The sequence below is a fragment of the Tilletiaria anomala genome, assembly GCF_000711695.1.
Source record: "Tilletiaria anomala UBC 951 chromosome Unknown K437scaffold_100, whole genome shotgun sequence".
Taxonomy (NCBI): Eukaryota; Fungi; Basidiomycota; class Exobasidiomycetes; order Georgefischeriales; family Tilletiariaceae; genus Tilletiaria; species Tilletiaria anomala.
The window spans coordinates 24,972-48,692 of NW_013546922.1; the positions used below are offsets into that span (position 1 = coordinate 24,972).

The window sequence follows — 23,721 nt, forward strand, 5'->3', positions numbered from 1 at the left end:
ACATTGATCAATCAAGACCGTCCAAGCGCCCAGACTCTGCTAAGCAATGCTTCTGAATCGTGGAGCCGACTCCGGCATGACGTGGGCGGCTGATGCGCTTGCGACATATTATATCTAATTACATTCAGCTCGGACGGTGAGGTCGGCGGGAGCATAAATGAAGGCGGCACCGGACTGCTCTTCTCGTTGGTCATCATGGAGCGCACCTCTCTGGCACAAGCTTTCGCTCACGACAACATAGCGCCGAGCAGATATGAAGGAGAGCGTCGCAGAAATCGTGCTCATTGGAGTGGTACGCTCATCTTCTGGTTGATGGTAACAGCGAAGCAAACTCTGATGTCAATGCGCCATGCTGCTACTTGCCGTGCCGAGAGTGCTAAAATCCGTTTGTGTTCACTCTCCAACAAGTCAAAGGGGAATGTGATGGTATCAGCGGCCAAACGCTGGACCGTATGCAGAAGCTGGATATACACCAGCCGATTCTTGACCAGATAAGTCCAATATGCGAATCCTACACCTGGGCACCCGTCGTGCTTCCGCCTGCCGATTCGAGCAATGGGGCACATGTCCGCGTGCAGAGAGGCTCGAGAAGCGCCATCAACACCTCCAAGAGTTCGCACCAACAGCTTATTGGGCTTAGCCATGAGGAGATCGGGAGGATCATGCGCAAAGAGTTAAAAGCCAAGTCAAACGGCAACGTCGACGCCATGTAAAACGTTCGCACCGAAAGCGTACAGTGGGCGAGAAAAAGACGGGGGCGGACGGGGCTGATGGGGCTGATGGGGCCGAAGCGTATCCTGTCCAGCTTTGCTTCAGAAGTGCGGAAGACGGCAAGCGCCAAAATTGCCATCCGCTTTTTTGCGAGACGTCCTTCAAGCGCCTGCAGATGGGCAAAGACACGGAGCAAATCTGGGGCATATTCGATCTGACCCCGATGGAACTGAATGCACGTGCATCATATTTCGTCACAGGGAAAGAGCTATGAACTTGAATATCGCTTGTCGCAGGCCGACTTCCCGGACGCGCAACTTCGTCAGCACGGAACATTCGATCTCGAGCGACTCGGTCATGCTGCTGCTCAAAGAGGACTGTAAGTTGCGAATGTGCCCCGAGCGGACAACTGCTAACCCAGAGGTAAAAGCCGAGCAAATCACATGCGCGAGGGAGCTCGAGACGGCACGGAACTCCTGCAGCCTTTCCAGCTCGAAGCTGGGAATGGTGTGAGTTGGCTGGTGCGCATTCATTTCTTATATTCAACATGTACTCAGCCTGTCCGGATGATAACGGCACGATGCAGGTGATCCACTGTTTCAGCACCTACTGCTTAGAGCAAAAAGTCGCCAACGACTGCTCGTTGCACCCGAGCCACGCGCCCAAGCCGCGCGTAGGCGAAGGCAAGGTTGTTTCGCTGTACGATTCCATCGTCCTGATGGACGGCACCTGCAGTGTCCACGAGGGTAAAGAGCTGCGCGAGAGTCTGCACAGGTACGAAAGAGTTCGGAGAGAGGTGGCAATACAGGTATTGGAGGAATTGGATCCGCCCGATTCCAAGTTGTAGAGTTGCACTCTTTGGTGGCGGTGCGCGAGATGTATTATTCATCGTCAACTACTTTATTCGTGTACCTTACCTGTTTCATATACGTTTTCCTCATCACATGGGGGGGAAATCGAAGTAATGCGGACGTTTATGCTTTCACACTCGCTAGATGCGTCCGTCAACCTCGCCCTTGAGAATGCAACTGAGCAGCGTATCCGTCGCCTTGGGATTATCAAGGTAGACGTGGTGCCCCGCGTCGGGGACAACAAAGCAGGAACCGGTTTTGTTGCCAGCGTCAGCGAGCGCGCGGCATGCCAAGCGGCCAGCAGCGACGTCCATCCAGTCGCGCCGGCCGTAGATGAAGGAGACGGGCATGCGGAGGGGCGCGAGGCGGTAGAGCATCGGGTAGCGTGCGAACTGTGACAAAGGTTATAGCGTCAGCATCCAAGCAGCATTGATGATGGACGATGATGGACAGAACGAGCGAAAAGAGAGCTGCACTTACCGCTCCAGGCGCCAAGATGTAACTCAAGCAATACTCGCTACTTCCCTTTGAGCTGAAGATAGCATGGCTGTACGCATGCAGCGCGCGTAGATCCTCTTCTTGCAGCGCACCAAAACGCCTGCGCGTGTACCGGCCCGTCAGCATGGGCCCAAAGAAAGCCGAGGAGCGGATCAGCGCGAACGGCGAGATGTTCTGGTCCCATAGCCATGTGAAGAGCGCCCGCGTGCGGCGGCCGATGCGCGGTGGCGGGCTCGGCTTTTGATCTGTGGCTAGTGTCGATGCCGATGCCGGCACAGATCCGGTTGCATTCCCGGTGGCGCCGGCATTCAGGCTTGCGTTGGCGTTGACTTTGGAGTCGGTCGTTGCGCAGGGAGCAGCGGCGTCGATGGTCTGCCGATTGACAGCCTGCACACCCACCTGCTCCAGGGCGGCCCTTGCAGACGCGATCGACTTGCGCTTCGAATCTTCGCCTGTAATCTCAGCTATTGCCTCCTTTATCCCTTCGTCTTCCACCTGTTGCTGCTGCTCTTGCATCTGTTTCAAACCGATGGCAGGCGATTGCGTGAGGTCTTCGCGCGATGCCGCCTGTAGGTTCTTGGGCGCAAATGTACCCCTTGTGCCGTTTGGCTCGTTAGGGTCTGCAGAGGCAAAGCATTGAAGTCAGACGTCGTCGCTGCGCATGAGTCATTCTCTTGCACTGACGGTGCTTACTCACTAGAACCAATTCCTGCGGGACTGACACAAACGACACGCTCGACGCGATGCGGGTACTTGAGCGCGTACGCCAAGCTGAGATACCCGCCAAGCGAGTGACCGATGATGGTCATGCGCTCAATGCGCATCGCCTGGCGCCAGCTCTCAAGGGAGTCGATGAAAAACGACTCGGCGGCAAGCGTACGCGCTATTATGATGTCTGATTCCTCTGCACCTGCTGTGCCGACTGGAGAGGGGGATGATGACCGCGACGCCGACGCCGACGAAGAGAGGTTTGGCTCGCAGTTGTTCGAAGCGACTACGTGATCGCCGGCGCCAAGGTAAGCTCCAGTGTCAGCACCAGGCAGGCCATTCTTTGGCACGTGAAATGGGACCCGAGCGCTGCGCCCCATGCCGAGCCAATCGAGCGCGAACAAGCGACTAGACGTATAGCCGCCAGTGGCACCTTCCGCTGGCGTGTATTCTGCAAGCGCCTTGATATTCTGGAAGAAGAAGGAGGTTCCTGCGCCATACCCATGCAGCAAGACGACCTTTTGCTCTTTAGCCCACTCTTCGGGTGTTGCATCTGGTGAAACGTGTGGCGAGCCTATCTCAAGCGTGTTGATCTGCCGCGGCGCCTTGCTGGCCCAGAGCGACTGGAGGAAGCCACTGCTGGGGGCCGACGGCGTCATGGTTCCCGTGGGTGACGAGGCAGACGAGGTTGACGTGGATGAAGAAGATGACGAGACAGGCGTGGAATTTGTGGGAGGGACATCGCGGTCAATGTCGACAAGATGCACAAACCCGACTTTCCCATCAGTCGAGTTGAGCCTGGTACCCATCGTAGCGCGTAGGCCCATCTTTTCCTTTTCGACCTTGTCCACGTTGCGATTGGGAATGCTGCGCCTCGCATCGTCCCCGCTGCTTGCCTCGTCTTTGCTGCCGAACGTGTCGCGCCAGACGCGGTCTATCCGCCCATTGCGCACGTTGCCGACGGTGGCGCCGTTAAAGTACGGCGTGTGCCGCTTGTACAGATGTATCTCTGCGTCTGCACCGTCACGTGCTGGGCGCGATTTAAGCCATGCTGAGAATGACTCGCGGAAGCTCGATGGAATGCTCGGTGGTGTATATATGCCGCTTTGAGCATCGGTACCTGGGGACTGGACGGGCGCAGGGACCGTTGCAGGGGACGCCATGCTGGATGCGCTTGGGCAGGAAGACGATGTGGCGTTCCAGACTTTTTGCTGTTCAGAATGTGAGAGGGACCCGTCTCCGAAGCAAATATGGGCCCTGACTGCGCCTTTTTTCGTCCTGGCGCTGTTGCGGTGCGAAAGGACGACTTGGATACTACGAGCTGTCGTTTGTCGGAGCAAATAAGATTTTAATGCTTGATCTAACGAATGTGTTATCGCTGCTGCCGCGAGTGGCAGACTTGTCTGAAGCAGGTATGCTGGCGTTTTGAACGATTACGTGCAGCTCCCCACACGCACTTCGCTCTGTTTGCTCTGATAAGTCTCGCCTGTGGCCTTGTCCCTTTGATAGTCCTAGTCGGACAAAGCGATATAAGATGAGCCCTTGAAAGCTGGAGGAGGCGCCGGAATTGGCAAGCACGTGAAACGTCAGCTTGCAGGTAGTAGCTGCTCGCTGCTGGACGTAGCTGGCGGTATGTCAGGATACGGGCAATTCTTGAAACGGGCTTTGTGCAGTGGGATGCGGACGAGGTGGTGGACAACCAGGGCGCGATTGGATGTGTGAACGTCGGTCAAAGTGCGCATATGCACTTCGCGTCCTGAATAAAGGCAGTCATATAACGACGCTGCACATGCAGACGAGGATGGGACGACTGTAGAAGGAAGGAGTATTTCAGCTGAAAACGCAGCTTTGAACTGGTGTATCTATCAGGTGCAATATGCTATCTCGAAGTCAGCCCAGCAAACCTTGTTTCCTGGCAACCATAGAAACAGAGTTGATTACGGGGGATTGTGATGCACGGCACACCTTGGGCTTCGGGGGTTTCCGGCAGCCGGATTCCTGGCATCCCAGGGAATCCACCGGGAATGTGCGGCGCTGCCAATGCTAAACGCCGGCTCGGCCGGCACACATGCGACACGGCCCCGTATCTCCGCCGTCCCTACCACATGCGATACTATGCTATGCTGATTCCTGATCCAACTTCGACTCACACAGGCTGGAGCGTCTCCATCGCAAGCATTAATGAAGGTGTACCATGGAAGATGAGCGTCATAGTGCGTGAGTTCTCTGGTATGAAGCGAGTGCTAATTACAAGAAGGGTTAGTCAGTCCATGCTTACTCCTTGCGGTACGCTCCAACGCTCCAAGTTCCACCGGCAGCGTACGCGACCTCATGTCCATATTCCCATGGCGACTGGGCAGCTCACCGCATCGAAATGCCGCAATTGCCGCACAATATGCCTACTCTGTAAAGGTGACCGTTTTTGTAGTCCGAGCAAGGGCTCCTGTATTCAAGGCATGATACCTCACAAGTAGCACATCAGATTTACATACATCAATCCACCAGTGGGGGTTTGAAAGAACAAATGATATCACCGACGGTTAGGACACGGGGGCCAGCGTCTCGTCTAAGCTGCACAGTGCGTAGCACAACAAGATCTGGTCTACAACGTTAGTGCTTTAGTAGTTGCGGCTGCTGGCCAGGCACTAGAATTCGAAAAGGAGAGTTTATGCGTGGATCGTGAGCTGCTAGTCCAAGATCTCAAGAGCTACACGGAACCCAAGAGAATGCTCTTCGTCGGCAGGTGGAACTGATCATACATGTAAGGACCGTAATTACCATAGCTCATGGCCTCAGACTGGCATTCGTAGATCTGGATAGGAATACGCGTCGTAGATCCGGAAGCTGAAATCAAGCAGTTGAGTCAACGCGAAAAGAACAGGGAGCAGTGAGCTTCCAGGCAAGTAGCGAACGCACTGCTGAGAACGTCTTCATTGATGCTCGTGTATTGGCCCGTGATCTTGTCCATGGGCATATCGCTGTTTTCCTTAAAAACGCAAAAGCGAGCAGAATGGTGCGTCGGTACGGTTGCTTCTGAAGCGCAGGATTTGGACGGTCCGGACTACAACTGGCTATTATGATCGTTGAAGGTCAGAACTGGCCAAAATAGAATTAAAGCGTTTCCGCAAAAGACATCTGGGAAAGGAGGCTAGGTGCTGCCCACGGTGACTGGTAATTAAAAAAGAAGAGCGGCACCTACTATGATTGAGTAGGAGCGTCCGCGCCAGCGACAGTGTAGTAAGCAGGGTCAAGGGTATCGAGGTCCATGGTGCCAAAGGAAACGAGGCTTCATGTGATCTGCCATTGCGTTGGTGCGTTTGCTGTTGGTACAACCGGTACCATTCGTACAACCCGAGTCTTGTTCGAAAGCACCATAAGGATGCATAAGTGGCGGTCATGCATGCTCGCCATCCAACCATATGCAACCTGGTGTCTTACATTTAAATGGCGTTCGTCTCCTCGGCCCTCATTGTTCGAACCACTTGAGGTTTCCAAAACCCCAAGATAACAGACATAACTACGACAAAGACCGCCTGGGATGTATGAGCACATCTCCTTTGCTCTTTTAACAAGTGTGGGAGCAACCACGAAGCAAAATCATTGCTAGTTGGGAATAGCCAAGGAGCGGGAGGACCGCTTGTGAAGAGGAGGAACGATGGAGCAGAAAGGAACTGCGGATGCTGCAACATGCGACGCGCCTGTCACTTGTAGAGTATATCACACAGCTTTCGCCGGGTCCCCGAGACTTCGCCTCCCTCCGCCCCCACCACCTATCTGCACAGGCTGCCTTTGTACAGCTCCCGCCGCCCGATCTCACCGCCAAGGCCAACTCAAAACTTTATCCCTACATACTAGTCAATCTTGTGCGTTCGGTTCCTTCTGGTCGGCGGCGTAAGCGATGCTGAGCAGATGACTGCCAGCCATAGAGATGCACTGCATACGACTATCTGTGTGTACTACATACATCGTATACACTGCGGATGGGTAGTGCGCCTGACACGGTAAACGCTTAAGGTGCATCAAGAGAGGCATGCAGCAGGTCACCGTCTGCCTTGTCGTACGCCGTGCGTAGCCTAGATAGTAAAATACATCTGCGCGATCTTTGCGTCTAATCGGTCTGTTTCCCCCCACAGCCTTCACGCTACTTGGACCTTGAGAAAGGGAACCTGGGAAAGACGCGATGGATCAAGAAGGGGAAGGTAAGAGAGCTGCGTTGTGCAACAATTTTTTTTTGCCCAGACGCACCTCAACATCCTCGCCGTCTTCGTCGTCGGCCATAATCTCGACAACAGTCCACTTAACATGCTGCAGGTGATTTTCAAGGCATTAGCAAGGCCCCACGACAACAGACTCAGAGTTGCATCGCGTGCGGCTCACTGGCTCGATCGGCTTCTTGCTGATAGTCTCAATCAACTGCCTCATGGGCATCTTGAGCCTGTCGTTCTTATTCTTGGCGAAAGGTGAGTAAAGCATCGAAACGCCCGAGCTGACCATGGTGATGTCCAGCTTCTCCTTTGTCTTGAAATCCTCGATGAGCTGGCCGAGAGTCGGGTTGCCTGGAACAGTGAAGCGGTCCCAGAGCGTCCACTCTTTGTCTGTGCATCGAAATCGTGTAAGACCTGTCAGTTGCTGCCAAATTAAACACGCCAGGTCAACTACGTACCGTAGTACTTGTTCTTTGCGGGAGGGATCGGCTCGGCGGACGATACGAACGGTAGAGCAAGATTGACGAAGGACTGGGACCGAATGAAAAGATGACGTCAGCCTCAAGCGACACATTCGCGCAGCGTCTCGCGATCTTGGCGCCACTCACATTTTTATAGTCCTCGATGGTCTTGTGCTCCATATCGAGCATCTTGTACAGCTCGAGGCAGACAAGGCCACTGGCGACACTTGTCGACGTGATGAGCGCCGGGATGATCTTGCCAGCGATACCTTTGACCTTGTGCTTGTCAGCGGTCTGGATGGCATAGTTAACCGCGCGTAGATTGGCCGCTGCGGCGATGAAGTCGATGTGGAAGTTGTCATCGACGTCCTTCTCAAACTCGACTGGCGTGAGCCGGAATCCGGCCATCGAAGATGGCGGCGGCAGGCTGCTCGCAAGCTCCGTCAGCTCCGTCTCGGACGCTTGGGCCGCCGGCTGCGGCGCCTCATTGTCATTCGTCTGCACCTTGACATTGCTCTTGGGCGTGAACTCGGGAACCTTGACATTGGCGAGCGCCTTTTGAAAGGCGGCTGGATCCCGCTCGCCTCGCAAGCCGTAGTTAAACGCGTGCAAGTTGGCTGCAGAGATGACATAGTCGAGATGGAGCGGGTCCGTTGAATCAAACGTGATTGGCTTTGGCGCACGTTTGGGGCCCGACCAGAATGGCTGACCGGACGAAGTGACCGCATCTGCAGGCAAGCTGAAGAGCAGCTGTCGGATGGTGTTGTTGTAGTCCTCTTCAAATTTGAGCCTAGCCCACGCGATGCACGCCTCAAACGAGATCGGCCGACCCTCGACGAGATATGACTTGATTTGCCGCACCTGCTCGGTCTGACTCCCGCCCGCTTTGAGCGTCGTTTCGATATAATCTGGCTGGGTCAGATACTGGTTGACGTTCTCGGCAGGCTTAATAAACAGCTCATCGAACTTTTCGCGCGCCCATTGGATTGTGTGTTCGATGGCGTTTGGAAAGTTCTTCAGCGTGCATACTGGGATCGATTTCTCGGGCGGATCTTGTGAGGACGAGTATGACTCAGTGAGGTGCGGAACGACGACCTGTGTGTTGAGCTTGGTGCCGAGCGTGCCCGATTCGAGCAGCGGCTTTTCGTAGTAAACGCAGCGCCGATCCATGTACTGTCTCGCCTGTACGTTGTCCAGTGCGTTCGTGACGCCGTTCAGCTTTTCGAAAAAGTCGTCTCCGTAGACATCCTCGGTCTCTGGGCCAACTCTGTTCTGATGCGAGACGATCTTTCCCTTCAGGTCCGGGTTCATCTCGGTCACGGCCGCTGCTGCAGTGTCTGCCTTGAAGGAGCCGACATCCTTGGGCCGGAAGAGAAACTGGCGATTGAGATTGCTCTTCTCGATCGTGTCCATGTCGGTGACATGGATGGCGCCTTGCGGCCCGGTCGCCAGGCCCATCATTGCCCAGTTTTTTAGCATCTCGCAGCCGATCGCACCGGCACCGACGAGAAACTGTCGTGCGTTGCCGATCTTCTCCTGGAAGCCCTTGCCAAAGACAGCGATCTGCGCGTCATAGCGCGTGCCGAGAGGCGCAAAGTCCGACTCGGGCAGCTTGTTCGTGTCCGCAGGCAGCGACTCTAGAGAGTCGACGTACATGTGCTGGAGCAGTGGGTGGAACTTACCGCTGCATGCCTTGAGCACCTCTTGTCCTACAAAGCCACCGACAAATGCGACCATCGGCGACAGGTCTCCTCGCGCCTGCTTTGCCAGCTCGAGTACCACGTTCTCCTGCAGTTCACCCTCGGTGCCGGCGGCCTTGAATATCTCTTTGGCGAGAGCAAGCACAATCCGGGCGTCTGACTCGCTCCTTGGCTCTGGTAATCGCCCTTCCCTGTCCCAGAATGCAGAAAGGGCTTGCCAGCCAGCGTGCAGCGTGGGCGGGCGGTCGAATTTGGCAAAGTCTGAGATAAGGTGCTCTGGTGCTTTGAGACTTTCCTTGAGGCTCTTAAAGTCGATCACTTTCGGCATCTTGACCTGTGTAAAGGTACCTCCACGCTTATATTCCCCTTGAAGGCCGGTCGTGTCGCCGATCGTGAATGTGTAGGGGCCCTTGATGGTAACCTTTCGGGGCTTGCACCCATTCAGCTCTTCCAGCCCTTGCACCTCGCTGAACGTCACGTAGTCTCCGTCTTCCAGCCCATGCCTCGTCTCGTCGAGCGTCGTGACGAGCCCATCGGCGCTCTTGTCGATCGAAGTGACCATGCCGTTCAGAGGCTGCTCGCCAGTCGGGTCGATGCAGGGGAACTTTTCGCCAAAGTCGCAGAAAACGCTGCCAAAGAGACCGCGCACGTCTGCTGCGACAAAGTGGGTCCTCGAAGAGTGCGTAATGTCGTTGATCGCAAGCTGGCGCGAAAGCGGCTGATCGGTGAGGACAACAGCCTGTCACAATCGATGCAAAGGGCTTCAGCACCATTCGGCTCCATGCAGCCTGGCCACGACGTGCACGCACCTGGTAGCGTGAAAGCACCTCCTTCGTCAGCTCCTTCTCCTCCAGCACCTTGACTGGTACGTAAGAATTGAGTTCTGCTAACCGCGGCGCAGTCGCCTCCGCTCGAGTGTGTCCGCTTCGGATGTCAGAAGGCCGCAAGAAGAACTGCGAAGAAAGGTCTTGGATCTCCACCTTGGCTGGGTCGTACAGGGTTACAGACTTGACACCCGCAAGCGCAACGTTCTTGGCTGCAGGTATGCAATCCAAGATTATTCTAAGTCAACTCTGCTTTGCTACGCGTGCTTCGTGCGCATCTGCAATTGAGCTGCGCCGTCACGCTGGGAGAAACTCACCGATCTCAGCGCCCAAGCCTTTGAGTCCGACGATGAGGACGTTGCTTACTGCCATGCGCTTCATGGCATCGTGTCCAAGGACATACAATTGCCTGCTGTACAAACCCTCATCGATCTGGTTGGCGTCGTGGTCGACCTTCATCTCGCTCATCTTGAAAGCTGGCAAATGTGGCGTTCGGCAGATCTTCGATAAGCGTTCCGAATAAATTCAGCTCAACCGAATCCAGTTCTGCGAATCGAGTTCGAGATTTGAAAATGATCGACGACTGCTTTGACGATCGTCTCTCGCTCTTGCCACAGTAGATCGAAAGATAATGGATATGTATGTGAGCGAGGTGAGATGCTTGACCGGGCGATGGACCTCGATTTCGACCCCCCTTCATCCAGTCTCTCCAGCAGGCACCGCTTGACGTGGCCTGAACGCGGGACGGAACGAGAGCAGACGGAACGCGGAACCAAACTTGAATGCTTAGAGGCCCTGCTGTATGTGACAGCCACCAGCCTGTAGTCTCCTGCGGGCCTTCACCCACATGTGGCTGCAGCCAATACGTGTTTCAGCTCGAATCGCAAAGGGGCTTCTAGTGACCTGTGCTGGAGACAATCAGGCCCATCATTCGTGCTGGTTGAGCATCCCAATTGCAACACAGGCGTGCCCTTTCAAATCAGCGCACTGCTAACCCCTGTGGCTCTTTTCGCCGTCTCTTGCGCCTCCCTTTCAGCCGGCTTCCTCACCGGTCGGACTCAATCACGCTCGACTCTCTCGCCAACGATGGCGATGCGGCCATTAGTGCACTCCGGCCTGGCTGGCTGCTGCACGATTGTCTCGGTATTCGGCGTCGTGTGTCTGACTGTCATCGGATGTGAGTCGATAGGAGGCGCTGGTTTAGCCTCGAATCGCCAAGCCCCCTGCTGGACTGTGGGGTGCTGACTGATTACATTGTGACGCTCTCCTTCTCGCTGTGTGCAGATGGCTTTTCGCATAACTGGGAAGGTGAACAGCAGCATGATTATACTTCACAGATAAGCTTGAAACTTACATGATTGATTCGCACTCGCTCCTATCTTCCTCTCCTTTCCACCGATTCGCCCCCTGACAGCATTCATGGGCTCAACAAGGGGCCCGAAGGATGGCCAAGCAGTAGGGTCGACATGCTACACCGTCGCTCTTATCTACCTCGCCTTCGTTGTATTTTGCACCTGCCAGCTCGGAGTGCATCGGCGGTATAGCCGCATCCAGATCTGAAACGGTCAAGATGGAGGACCCCCTGTGGGGCGCGCCCCGCTCTAGCGGCACAGAGATTTCGATGGCTCTTGCGATTCTTCGTCGCTCACACTTCAAAATGACGCCGGGCACGCCTTGCGGCTGTCTTTCACCTCGTCACTGTACTTCTAAAGGCGAAGACGCATTCATGACTACCGGAGCCGGAAGCAGATTGTTGCGCTTCTACATGCTATGTTGGACTCCTTTGGCGCATGTGCTGACTGGGATGCATCGAAAGTCTGATGCACGAACGATTGAAGAAACCCCGTTTTCGTTCAATGTAACATGCTCGTCGTGTGCAGAGAAGGCGGCATGGGCCAAACAAGCGGCATAGACTAGGCGCTTGAAAGTAATGCATTGTTCATCGCAATCATTTAATCTCAATTTCTGCAATCATACGTCTGGCCTAAAGCCCACTCTGCGATGCGAGGATTGCTGCAGTGCAGGAAGAGTACAGTGATGCTATTCGAGCGTTCTATTGGCCGACTATTGACAAGCAGATCATTTCATGGGGCCAGTGTCTCGACCAGGTCAGCCATCTCTCCATCAAAAGCCCCATCTCCCAAGCTGAGGAAGTTTGACTTGAGGGAATGAACGGCGCCATCAGGGGAGACGGCGAAGGACGTCGAGATTGAGGTGCCGGAATGAAGTTCTACCCGCGGCACTCGGAGGTAACGAGAGTCTGCGTGCATGGTATGAACATCACGTCTTAACATCCTTATCAAGACAATTGATTTCGTCCCCTGCACGATCCTAAACGAGTATGGATTGTTGGACGCGGTGAGGGGGAGGCGTTCGACCTAGGATTCGAGGGCCTCATTTCCAGAGAATATGATATGGAAGAGAATGAGAACAAGCCGTAGTTGTTGACGGCCAACGTCGGCGGTTGATCTGCTTTTATGTGCTGTCGCCGCTGCAAAAATTCACACTTGCTTGGACTAAAGGGAGGCTCGATCAAAATTGCCAGCACCTTCCTGTGTACACTCGTCGGTGGCTGACGCCCACCACGAGCAGAGCGAGATCGGCGGCGGCCAAGATAAGCGGTGAGCGCGTGGCGGTGGTCGGCAGAAATACCAAACTTGGCCCTCCATGATAAGCCATCAAGAAATTGTTGGCGCTCACAAAGTCGAGGTCAGTAACTACTTTGTCGCCAGACCGGTGAGAACGGTAAGACCAGCGCAGGCCAGTGACTGTGGTGGCTATGGATGTGTGATCACAACAGCTCATGGATTCCCATCGACTGCTGAGAGGGGCCCGAGTTGTGGAGTGAAAGATCGCCTGGCTGTAGGCCTGCAGGCAGTTTCAATCGACCGACAGACTCAAACTCCAGCCGGCCGAGAGCAACGTAAAGGCGGCTGCCTTCATATCCGCTGTCCTGCTGCTTTGTGAAGGCACGAGAGCAGTGTTTCTTCGATGACCTGGTGCTGTCTGTGCGTCACTCACCGATCGCACTCCCGCTCACGCACGACATCATCCACGCCAACACAAAAGCGATCTTCTTTCCCTTACCTCATATATGCGCTGCCTCCTGCAATCCTTAGAAAGTTTAACGAGTGGACAGCTTTCATCTTTCATAGTTAGCACTGGCACGCTGATCCAATCGCAACACACCCGCATCACACCAGAAAATGTCGCAGCACGAAGGAAAGACCATCACCTGCAAGGCAGCTGTGGCCTGGGAGGCAGGCAAGCCTCTCGTAATCGAAACGGTCGAGGTTGCGCCCCCGCAGAAAGGGGAGGTCAGAGTGCAGATCAAGTACACCGGGTTATGCCACACAGTGAGTTTCTGCACATGGTCATGGTGAAAGAGCGGCTCTCGTGAGAATGCGATCTGCCCGCAAGCTCTTCTTAATCGTGGTTGAGCCTCGAACATATGCAATCCCAAGCGGGGCGAGTGACGTGCCTAGGCCCAACCTTGCTGAGATGGCCATTTCTTCTCTCCACTTCTCACTTCAGGATGCATACACACTGTCCGGCTCAGACCCAGAAGGCGCCTTTCCGGCCATTCTCGGACACGAGGGTTCCGGCGTGGTCGAGTCTGTAGGAGAGGGAGTCGACAGTGTCAAGGCGGGCGACCATGTCATCTTGCTCTACACAGCCGAGTGCCGCGAGTGCAAGTTCTGCAAGAGCGGTAAGACGAACCTCTGCGGTGCGGTGCGCGCTACGCAAGGGAAAGGTGTGATGCCGGATGGCACCAAGCGCTTCACATGCAAAGGCAAGGAGCTGTTTCACTTCATGGGCACGTCCACCTTCTCGCAGTACACTGTCGTCTCGCAGTACTCTCTTGTGGCCATCGAGCGCAAAGCGCCGCTGGACAAGTGCTGCCTGCTCGGATGCGGCGTCACGACTGGCTTTGGAGCAGCGACCAAGACGGCGAAAATCGAGCAAGGATCCAACGTCGCTGTCTTCGGGATCGGCTGTGTCGGGCTCGGTGTCATCGAGGGTGCGTTGTTCAACAAGGCTGGGCGTGTCATCGCGGTCGATATCAATGACGGCAAGGAGACTTGGGCGAAAAAGTTTGGCGCGACTGAATTTGTCAACAGCGCCAAGTTGCCGGAAGGAAAGAGCATCGTTGACCACCTCATCGAGATCACCGATGGCGGTCTGGACTACACATTTGACTGCACTGGTGTGTACACTGTGGGATCTTGCGCCATGTATGATGTTTGTCGCGCTGACGCATCCACCTATTACATCTGCAACAGGCAACGTCAACGTCATGCGTGCGGCACTCGAATCGTGCCACAAAGGCTGGGGTGTCTCTACGATCATCGGCGTTGCGGCAGCCGGGCAGGAGATCTCTACACGGCCGTTCCAGCTGGTGACTGGGCGCAAGTGGCAGGGGTCAGCGTTCGGCGGCGTGAAGGGCCGTAGTGAGCTGCCCGGCATGGTGGATAAGTACCTCAAGGGAGAATTCAAGCTGGATGAGTATATCACTCACAGCACCACGCTCGACAAGCTCAACGAGGGCTTCGACTACATGCACCAGGGAGAGTGCATCCGCTGTAAGTCGCCCGCGAAGCATTCTGGAAAGCATACTCGCGAGGAATGAGCTGACCCGTTGTCGGCCATTCGATGCAGGCGTGGCGGATATGTCATGATTGCGCCGCGCGGGAAATCTGCGCCGTTGACAAAACCCGCTCGAGCATCTGTCCACGAACATCCTGCATGGGCTTGCTTCGAATGGGTGCGAGAGGAGAATGCCCTCAAATTGATTTTTTGCCGCGATCCATTCCCCAAGCTGCGCACAGGGAGACTGCTGGCGTCATTTTTTCAACGGTTCTCTTTGGATACTGTTTGAAGCCCCGGAAGCTTGGGCTGTGTTATCGAGCAGCCGGGGCGCGAACAGCGAGGGGTCGACACTGAGGTTCGATTGATTGGATGCTCAGGTTCTTCTAAAGTGTCTACGGTTGCCAGTTGAGCTTCTCCACCCTGCTCCTTGACAAGCTCGTTGCGCACGATTTGCAACTGTTACTTGAATATCCGCCACCGTTGAGCATTTCGAGAGAAGCACAAAAGACGGGAGGACCAACATGAAGAGGGAACGAAGGTGTAGAAAGCCTCCAGGGGGCCGCAGGCTACTGTACGAGGCAAAGCTGCAAAAAGCACTCCTTTATACTGGGTGAGATACCTCGCCCACTGGGTGGCTTGTCTTCGTATAGAACGACAAAGGGTTCTGTCGGTGAACGGAACGAACGCACAGTCGCAAGGGGTGCAAATTTTCTTCCACTTGCGCTAGACACAGCTTTTCTAGCCCCCTCTTCGGAGCGCTATGTATGTCTCCCGACGAAAGGGAAGGTCGCAAACCAATGATGCATCCGCTAGCGCAGATATTTGGCGTCAGAGGGTCAGAGGATTCATGGACATGAGGTATGGGTATATAATTGGGTCTATGTCTAGCCCATCTGCTAATGGCTGGGCAACAAAGGGCCGAGAAGAAGGTTCAGTACCCAGATTCTAGAGGGTCCGATGTGTCCGCCTCCAAAGTGAGCAAGACACGCGATCGATATATGGATATAATTACAATCCACCGTGCAGCACATATTCTCATCGCCACCATCATTCGACCTCTCTTCTTTGAGTCTTTACCAAGCGAAGACACTTCATACACAGACTGTGAGAATTGCCAGCGTCCCGAACTCCCAAGCCCTCAAGACTTCATGATGCTGTCCTAGGCGGCTCCAAGCAGCGATGCATCAAACGATGCTCTCTACCCTGCTTGCCCCTGCACTGCCAATGCTTGCCCTCACACAGTCTCGAACGCTCAAAGACCCTCACCCCAATATCTTCCCTTTTCGGCCTTCCTCAGGACTTTTCGCAGGTCGTTTCGCACTCTTGCCGGCACTTTCTCAGGCAGATGCTCGAAGTCCACCGGCCAGGCATGGCGCCGGCAAATGCTTTTTGGCAAACACCAAAGTCTCTATTTGGATGGGACACGCGTATATGCTTGTACATACTCGTAGTACAGTGTGCGTTTGACACTGGTGGGGAGGCGAGTCGTGCGCAGCGCGCCGGTTTGAATGCTGCCGTCAATGTGTGCGTCAATTGCGTCACAGTGGCTGTTGCCTTGCATTTTGTTTTTGTTGCGAGTTTGCGACTCTCCGCCAGAGTGCAGGCCACCCTTGCATACCACTTTCAAATCGTTTGAATGTCCAGCTTCCTTTGGTTCATCTCCGCTCTCCTTTCCGCCGCGGATGAACTCTATAATTTAGAGCCTGACACTGCCATGCGACCACACGGTTCGCAGCGAACTACAACTCGCGGATCCGAAATATCTTGTGATCGATCGGATGGATCTCTCAACCAAACGACGCCCTTTCATTCACCATTCCATCCCTCGATCGCGATCGAAGCGCATCGCCCCATCCTGCAAACTCTGCTTCCAGTTTCGTCCACAGCATGGCACACGGCAGACCGCACACCTAAAATCCTGACACCGGCGTCTGGCAACCAGGTGCTACGTCATCATGACTGTACGGTGAAATCCTCGAATCAGGGGGAAGCTGTACTGCAGCCTGCTGCAGCGTTGTTATTAGCCTCGCGTACCGAGTCAGACCGAGGCGTACGGTCTTCAGCTTGAGGAATTGGGTTTCAGAGCACCTGGCAGAGCCTGTCAAAGCAGCTCAGAGCTTACTGATATCGCGTCTAGTTCTCCTACATAAATCCATTGTAAAAGCACATCGCCTGCCTCCTTTGCAATTGGGTTTGCGCCCCAAAGGAGGCAGACATCATTCATAGACAGAGTCAGGAATGCAGGAATGAACTGGAACCGTACAGCGTGCGTCAGATGCAGACAGCCAAACGATGGCACCCCTGGGTCCATTTCTCCATGAGGGCCGAAGCTTAGCAGACAATCGACAGGTTTTTTTGAATGATTTTCATGTAGTCGTGCGCCACCGTGTTTATTACATAAAGTACGCATTTCGAGCACTCTGCGCTGAATATTCTAAGTCTCCACGAAGCGGGGCCTCGCCTCTCACTGGCGCCTGGTCCTCTTCTCCGACCTTCGCTTTGGCCGAGCTCTGCCGTGGCTAGAGTGACATCCTTCCATTCTCATCCAATGCCACGTTGCTGATTTGCATGCATATGCTTGAATCCCGCGCAGCTTGGCAAATTGAGTATGCACCTGCGGCCTGCTGCTGAATAACTAGACCCTTGGCTGGTGCTTGGGATGCCTTGTTGCGCGTGTTCCGTCTCCATCGATGCTGCAACTGTCCGTCCCGACCAATTAACATTTCCAAGTTCCAAGGCGCTGCAACAGGTCTTCAGAGAGCTCACGCGCAACCAGGCCCGAGCCCGAGCCAACCCCCTGCTCAAACACCCAATATCAAGCAGGGCCGCTCCCAGCGGCCCGCAAGAGCACATGATCACAATGCAGTCGACTGGCGAAGGGATAGGCAGAGAAAAGAAAGAAAGGCGATTGAAAAAGAAAGTACTGAGAGACGCTAGCGAGCGGGGCTGGACCGTGCGCACCAACGCAGTCATCTTGCCGCCATTTTAGCTCACCTAATATCTATCCTGCACATGGGGACACCCGCTTGAACAGCTGGACTCAGGCTAGCTGGAATTGAAATTGAGATTATCAACACCAACCACCATCCCCGCGATCTCCATCTTGGACCCTGGGCGGCTGGTCTGCATCCAGGGCGGCTCCTCGCAGATCGCAGCGAAGAGGTTTTTGGCAGGGGGGAGGAGAAGAGAGGGAGGAGTATTGCTGTAAGCTATCTGCACAGATCATAGTTGAAGGCCGGCTGCTTGCGATCACAGACCGCGTTTTGCTTCCAGTCTGCCTGCATCTCGTCTGCACAGAGCTTGTATTGCTTGTTGACCAACGAGCACCTCCGACACTCCAAACCCCTCCCTCAGCCGGCTGGTTGACAGAGAGCACCAGAGAAATTGGTGGTGCACCTGCGGTCCTGCGTATCGCATGTGGACAACAGGCAGACTGAGACAGCAGCAGTCGATGGACGACCAGGCGAACCCTGGCTACCTTTCCACAGTCCTAGCCTATGTGAGTTGAGTCGGTTGTTGGTCTGCTGGTCGTCGATATGTACGTGGCATGTTTCGTGGACGAAGAGGCAAACGGACAAGGGGCTTTGACCAACCAGCCGATGTCTTTTTGCCGACTGCCTGACTAACTAACTGACCGACTGGCTTGTTGTCTCCTTGTGTGTCCCTCGCTCATGCTTGGTCGTCATTGGTTTACTGTGTATTTATCCCTGCCTCGCTTGCTCTTGCGCCACCCGGCATGCGCTCCGCCAGCAACGTCCCCATCTCGCCTTGGCAATTGGCAAGATCTCGAGTCTCGACGGCTGACAAGACGCCTCTGCTGCTTATCCGCGCGAGAGAGATTGTCCATGCGCACCTTGATGAGAGCAGACGTGCGAAGATCACTGCTGGCAGCTCAACAAATCTCCAGTTCATCCTTCTCTCATTGAGCCTTTACCACCTCATCATCAGGACCCCATCATTGTCTTCAAGTCTTACACACATCTTCATCCCCTTTCACTCGAGGTCACCGTAATCTGGTGAGCTCATATTGACGCTGGACGTCAAGGCATCCCCACAGATCCTCTGGTCATCAACACTAAAAGGCGCAAGATACAGCCTGGCGCTCGCCCCGACCACGTCGACCCCTTCGCCTACCTATCCAACTGGCAGCACATTCCCGTCTCGGCCTGCACCTTCAACCTCACTGCACCGCACGGCATTGCAGAGCCTACCCTCCCTCGACAATGGCAACCGCACATGTGGTCGCCGAGCCTCTGGCCCCACCCGGCGCTAATATCAGCGCCCAGCCGGCCTACTCTGTGGCAGCGGTCGCTCAGGACTTTACCACAAGCGCCGCAGGTGCGCCGCTGCAAGGTCCCGGTCACTTACAGGCGACCAGCACACCATCCGTCGCTGCTAGGGCGGCCGCTGCCGCCGTTGCTGTGGCGAACGCTGCTGTTGCTGCCTCGATGAAGAAAAGGACGTCTTTGAAGACGGGGCCAGCCGCTGCCTGCTGCGACGAACCGACCAGGGAGCAAGAACACACCACGTTGATGCAGGACAATATGGCTACATATACACGCGGCGCATCGGTGCCGAAGGCATCCATCCGTCGCGCGTACAGCATCTGCAACGGCGCCGCCTTGCGCGGCGTACACAATGTCTATGGCACGCCGCGCGGCAGATCGTACGGCCCGCACGCTGGCGCCAGTACCACACCACAGACAGGCGGTGGCAGAGGCACTGGCAGGGGTAGCTCCACCCTTACTGCCTTGACGGAACGGCTGCGCTCTGGGCCCCACATCAACCTCGTCTCGCCGCCCCTTTCTGCCGAGCCAGGCACTGTCACTGGAGTAGGTGCAATGAAGGGGGGCACATTGGGCAGCTCCGTCGGTACAGGCGCCAGCACCGGCGCGAGCAGCAGAACGAGCGCGAATGGCACCTTTGACAGTCTGCTACCCGCTCCGCCTGCCACCGTCACGCCTGCCGACGTCGAGACGGTTTTGTCCAGCGGCAACATTACGTTCAGCGATGCGCTCAAGGAAATCGCCCTCGGCTCGTCGGGCTGCCATCTGGCAGCTGCAGGCGGAGCTGCCACCAGCACTGTGGCAGTTGGGGATCCAGGCGCCATGGTCACGTTCAATCTTGTCAACACGTTCGACCCCGCTGTCGCCGCCCCTGCTGGTACTTCCGATGCGCTGGCGGACACCACCATTGATACACTTATAAGCCCGCCTGGCACCGAGTCCAACCGCGGCTCCGTACCTCCTCGCGGGCTGTTTTCTGTTGATACCGAGCCGCCATCAGCACCGGCTTTTGCGCTGGCGGAGTGCATGCCGCTTAACATCGGCCGAGGCCGCAAGGGGAGGCCTATCTCGCTGCACTGGGACAGTCGCTTTGGAGCTTGGGGAAACAGCGCGGAACATTCGAGTGGAAGCTCGGCCACGACCAGCAGCAGCTGCACGAGCATTAGCAACAGTGATAATGTTGCTGCAGCTTCTCCGAAGGATGGTCTCGGTTTCGAGGAGCTGCAAGTCGGCGGGGGTGGCGTCACCATGGAAGGCTCCGAGAGCAGCCGCTGCAGCCACAGCTCCTTTGGCTCCTCTATCTCGGGAAACGGGAGCTATGCATCGATCTCGACGTCCGATGCCAGCCCAAAGAATATGTGCTTCAACCTGCCGCCGACGGTGGACCACGATCCAAGCTATGGCGCAGCTGATGAGCGCAAGCTCAAAGTACCATTTGGCCCGGCGTCGTGTGCGGCTGTCGATGCGCTCGCTACGCTCGCCTACGGCAGGAACGCAGGCCAGTGTCCGATCGGAAGCGACAAGGACAGCGGGAGCAGCAGTGACGGCGACAGCCATCAATGTGCCTTTCTCACAGCAGAGGTCGGCTTGACCGACGAACCACCTCTAAAGGTCACCGAGGTCCACGTCTCCGAGCCGATGCCACCTATATACGCACCGATCCAACGCACGTCCAGCGATCCATCTCCCAATAGCAGCAGCTCCAGCTCCAGAATTGTACACAGCGCAGCGAACCACGGTGCTACGCATCGCCTGATGCGCCACAGCCTCGAGCCGGCATTCTTGTTGTCCAGCTCGGTGCGTAAGGACGCCCTGCTGCCGCTCGCGTCGACATTTGCATCGCTGCATGACGCTTCCAATACCGTTGTCACCACCACCGCGACAACGACCTCGGCAGCCCCAATGCCGCTATCTGTGTCCGTTGCAGCCACAAACAACCCTAGCCCTGTGGACGACGAGGAAGCGTGTATATACGGCGAGGGCGAAGATATTTACGAGGCGAAGACGCCGGGCAGCGTCTCGAGAAACAATAGCGTCACTTCCCCGGTGGGTCGCAACAAGCCTGGCGGTCGAAGGCCGCCGTCATACCTCGCTCTTTCGCCAGCGACAGTGCCGACGGCTCATACAAACGAGATGATGGACAGCGTGACTGCTTTGCAAGCCACCTACACCGCATCAACGGAAGCGCAGCTTCTCCCCAGGATCACGACTGCCACACCCGTCCATCATCTCTCTAGCTCCGTCATCGCGTCGCGCGCTGTCGAGATTCTACCCATGCACGCTTCAGCCGCTGCCGGCGGTGGCGGCAGAGTTCATCCTCCGGTCAGCGCTCTGGCCGCTCCATCTGCCTTTGTATCTGCTGGTCTCCTCGGAGCAGACGCCTCATCATTATCATCGTCACTAACATGCGCACCATTCCTCAACGATGTAGCATGCTCAGACATCAGCCCGGCGCTGCCCTCGCGTCGTGGCAGCCAGCTCGTCGCCGAGGTTCGCAGTATTAAACCCAGTCCAAGTTGCGATCACCATGCATCGCGCAATGCGACCGGTGGCGATGTTGCAAGCTGCAATGGAAACGGGACGGAGGCGCGAAACGAGGTGCTTATCTTCGATTATCCGTTAAGTGCGATGGACGAGGCGAGCGCTGGGATCAGGCGCAACAGCAACAGTGGTACTTGCAGCAGAAGCAGCAGCAATGACAAGCATGAAGCTGGGATTACCCCGCCCACCCTTCGCAGCCCTCGAGCATGCAAGACAGCCGAGGCGGAGCCCCACACGCCGTCGGGGGCAAATTTCCAGGACAAGTTCAAAGGCAACAACCTGAGCCTGTCGGCTTTCTCTGACCTTGAAGGAAACAGGTCAGTGCTTCCACGATCAATTGTGAAAGGTAGCATGCGCTGATATTTTCCTTGCCGCGTTCTCCGCAGTCGTATGAGCAGCCCCGGAACGCAGCCACTGACGATCAATGCGCTCGAAAAGTACGCCGCGTCGCTCGCGTCTCTCCGTCTTGACCGCTGTGCAAGCATGGGTGGGCACTCCGATGCGAGTAGTCTTCAAACCACTCTCGCTCGTGGTCCTACTATGGAGCGCTGCGATACAGAGGGCGGCCATTCGGTGGCAAGCAGCGTGCAGACCGCTGTCGGCCTCGATCGGAGGCTGCCTCTGCCCTCAAGCTTCTACCGACAATCCTTTCTCGCGGAAGCTGCTCGCAACACTTCCCGCCTGCACAACGGCCTTCCGTCTCCTTCGGCGCTGAGCGAGATCGTCTCGGAAGGTGCAGGTACCCCTCGCCCAGATGTGGCCTTCGCATCTATCAACCCGTTCGAGCTAGCGCTGGCACGTGACATGGCGCCCACTCCTCCACTCCCGCCTTCGCCCATGCGAGGCTCATTCCAGGTCTCATGCCAGCATGTCGCCAACGACACTGGCGCCACGCCTCGTGCCAGGCAGATGAGCGACATCGAGGGGGACATGTGGTCGAAGCTACCGTCTACGCCAGAGATGCCTCCCTGCGCTCCGCGCGTCCTCAAGCCACGCTCAGACGAGTCGATGAGCCGCAGTCCCAGCACTTTTGACCTGCCGAACGGTCTCTTGCCCTTCGATCGAGTCGTGCCTTACACCCCTGGAGACATTGATGCCGAGTGGCGTGACCTTGTGTCCAAGCGTGAACATCAGCTGCGAAAGCGAAGTACCATCTCGGGCGTTCAGTCCCTCAAGCAGCAAGCAGCAACGAAGAACGAGAACAAGCAGCAGGTGACGACGCCCGGTACTGTTTTTTGCATGATTCAGACTCAAAATGCTAGTCACGTGGAAGGAAGCAAGGCAGCAAGGAAGGAACGAAGGCCCGTCTCTTGGTGTGCCGCACCCATCGGCCTACCGTCTTACTTTTCAGCGGGCACTCGCGAGTTCAGCAGCTCGGAAGCCAAAGCGGCCATTCGCAGCGGCAACATCCAGCACGAGCCGTATGTGCTTCGCAAACCGCTCGAGAAGCCACCGCGACCGCCTAAGTCCAAGTTCCGGCACATTGCGACGTCGACAAGCGTTCCACGTGTGCTCAACAAGCTTGGAAACACCGAGGTACCCATCCCCCCAGGGCTTGTTTCCACCATTGTCAAGGCGGCTGAAGCGACGTCTGATGCCTTGCCCGGTGTCACCGTCGTTGCCACGCCTCTGCGTGTCGTCGCGCCTACACCTCGCTCGCCGGCGCGTGCAGGCTTCGCGCGCAGCGAGCTCTCTTCTCAGAGCATCGAGAGCCGGATCACCGCGCTCGCAACAGACCAAGGCTTGCCGGCGCACCCGTTCCTCGCGCCAGAATCTTCTATGCCGCTCTTGGAGCCGTATCGGCTTACGCCCAGACCTGACGAGCCTGCGAACGCCGTCACAGGATGCGGAGCACTCTTTCAGTAGCGCTCTAGCGACATCCTCCAAGCTACCTCCCACATTTCATTGCAATCTCTCCATCTTTTTCAAAGCAATTCCGGCTCCAACGCATATGCGAGTCCAGCATGATCGATACGATACCTTGACTAATCAGAATCGCAATCGCAACTCTCGAAAATACACAAGCCATATAATGCACCCTTCTTAAACCGCACTCGCATTGGCATGGGGTCACATAATTGATACGAGCATTCGCCATGTATGATAGCCATTCAATTCTCATTCTCAGAGAGCAAGCGCATCAATCCCCCACAAGGGCATGATCGTACTGTTCACTAGCTGGAAAGACTGGAAGCATCAGTGGTGTTCTTTCACCTGAGATCTTCAGTCTTTCTGTTGTCAACCAATTAGGGTTGGCTTCGTCATCCGTAAACGCTTCATGCATGAAGTTACACCAAGCGATGACGATGAGACGATGCGTGGGACACCGTACGTCATGAACTCATG

At 55.9% G+C, this 23,721-nt stretch overlaps 8 protein-coding genes across 8 annotated transcripts; 5 read left to right on the forward strand and 3 right to left on the reverse strand.

The window, feature by feature from the left end:
- The first annotated feature begins 866 nt into the window (after nucleotides 1–866).
- K437DRAFT_258924 (uncharacterized protein) lies at nucleotides 867–1,603 on the forward strand. Its single transcript, XM_013385696.1, has 2 exons — nucleotides 867–1,220; nucleotides 1,298–1,603. Exons 1-2 carry the CDS (start codon nucleotides 1,155–1,157, stop codon nucleotides 1,556–1,558), a joined length of 327 nt encoding a protein of 108 aa, XP_013241150.1. The 5' UTR covers nucleotides 867–1,154; the 3' UTR covers nucleotides 1,559–1,603.
- On the reverse strand, nucleotides 1,482–4,142 carry K437DRAFT_8134 (alpha/beta-hydrolase). The gene is made up of 3 exons (XM_013385684.1): nucleotides 2,758–4,142; nucleotides 2,043–2,680; nucleotides 1,482–1,954 (listed from the first exon to the last, which is right to left on the reverse strand). The coding sequence occupies exons 1-3, from the start codon at nucleotides 3,929–3,931 to the stop codon at nucleotides 1,703–1,705; spliced, it is 2,064 nt and encodes a 687-aa protein (XP_013241138.1). The 5' UTR covers nucleotides 3,932–4,142; the 3' UTR covers nucleotides 1,482–1,702.
- A 537-nt stretch (nucleotides 4,143–4,679) lies between these two features.
- Nucleotides 4,680–5,267, forward strand: K437DRAFT_8381 (uncharacterized protein). Its single transcript, XM_013385685.1, has 2 exons — nucleotides 4,680–4,985; nucleotides 5,075–5,267. Exons 1-2 carry the CDS (start codon nucleotides 4,721–4,723, stop codon nucleotides 5,176–5,178), a joined length of 369 nt encoding a protein of 122 aa, XP_013241139.1. The 5' UTR covers nucleotides 4,680–4,720; the 3' UTR covers nucleotides 5,179–5,267.
- Nucleotides 5,231–5,742, reverse strand: K437DRAFT_275922 (uncharacterized protein; the record flags this gene model as incomplete). Its single annotated transcript, XM_013385697.1, has 2 exons — nucleotides 5,231–5,612; nucleotides 5,685–5,742. The coding sequence occupies 2 exons, from the start codon at nucleotides 5,740–5,742 to the stop codon at nucleotides 5,476–5,478; spliced, it is 195 nt and encodes a 64-aa protein (XP_013241151.1). The 3' UTR covers nucleotides 5,231–5,475.
- Nucleotides 5,743–6,953: 1,211 nt separating this feature from the next.
- Nucleotides 6,954–10,426, reverse strand: K437DRAFT_227794 (ubiquitin-activating enzyme E1; the record flags this gene model as incomplete). Its single annotated transcript, XM_013385698.1, has 6 exons — nucleotides 6,954–7,073; nucleotides 7,146–7,363; nucleotides 7,432–7,504; nucleotides 7,582–9,873; nucleotides 9,944–10,170; nucleotides 10,276–10,426. 6 exons carry the CDS (start codon nucleotides 10,424–10,426, stop codon nucleotides 6,954–6,956), a joined length of 3,081 nt encoding a protein of 1,026 aa, XP_013241152.1.
- Nucleotides 10,427–11,044: 618 nt separating this feature from the next.
- K437DRAFT_279320 (uncharacterized protein) lies at nucleotides 11,045–11,518 on the forward strand (the record flags this gene model as incomplete). Its single annotated transcript, XM_013385699.1, has 3 exons — nucleotides 11,045–11,135; nucleotides 11,243–11,266; nucleotides 11,373–11,518. The coding sequence occupies 3 exons, from the start codon at nucleotides 11,045–11,047 to the stop codon at nucleotides 11,516–11,518; spliced, it is 261 nt and encodes an 86-aa protein (XP_013241153.1).
- Nucleotides 11,519–13,064: 1,546 nt separating this feature from the next.
- K437DRAFT_8413 (putative glutathione-dependent formaldehyde dehydrogenase) lies at nucleotides 13,065–15,042 on the forward strand. Its single transcript, XM_013385686.1, has 4 exons — nucleotides 13,065–13,314; nucleotides 13,493–14,165; nucleotides 14,242–14,541; nucleotides 14,618–15,042. The coding sequence occupies exons 1-4, from the start codon at nucleotides 13,165–13,167 to the stop codon at nucleotides 14,635–14,637; spliced, it is 1,143 nt and encodes a 380-aa protein (XP_013241140.1). The 5' UTR covers nucleotides 13,065–13,164; the 3' UTR covers nucleotides 14,638–15,042.
- Nucleotides 15,043–18,494: 3,452 nt separating this feature from the next.
- On the forward strand, nucleotides 18,495–23,252 carry K437DRAFT_8439 (uncharacterized protein). Its single transcript, XM_013385687.1, has 2 exons — nucleotides 18,495–21,692; nucleotides 21,762–23,252. Exons 1-2 carry the CDS (start codon nucleotides 18,772–18,774, stop codon nucleotides 23,239–23,241), a joined length of 4,401 nt encoding a protein of 1,466 aa, XP_013241141.1. The 5' UTR covers nucleotides 18,495–18,771; the 3' UTR covers nucleotides 23,242–23,252.
- Nucleotides 23,253–23,721: the final 469 nt, after the last annotated feature.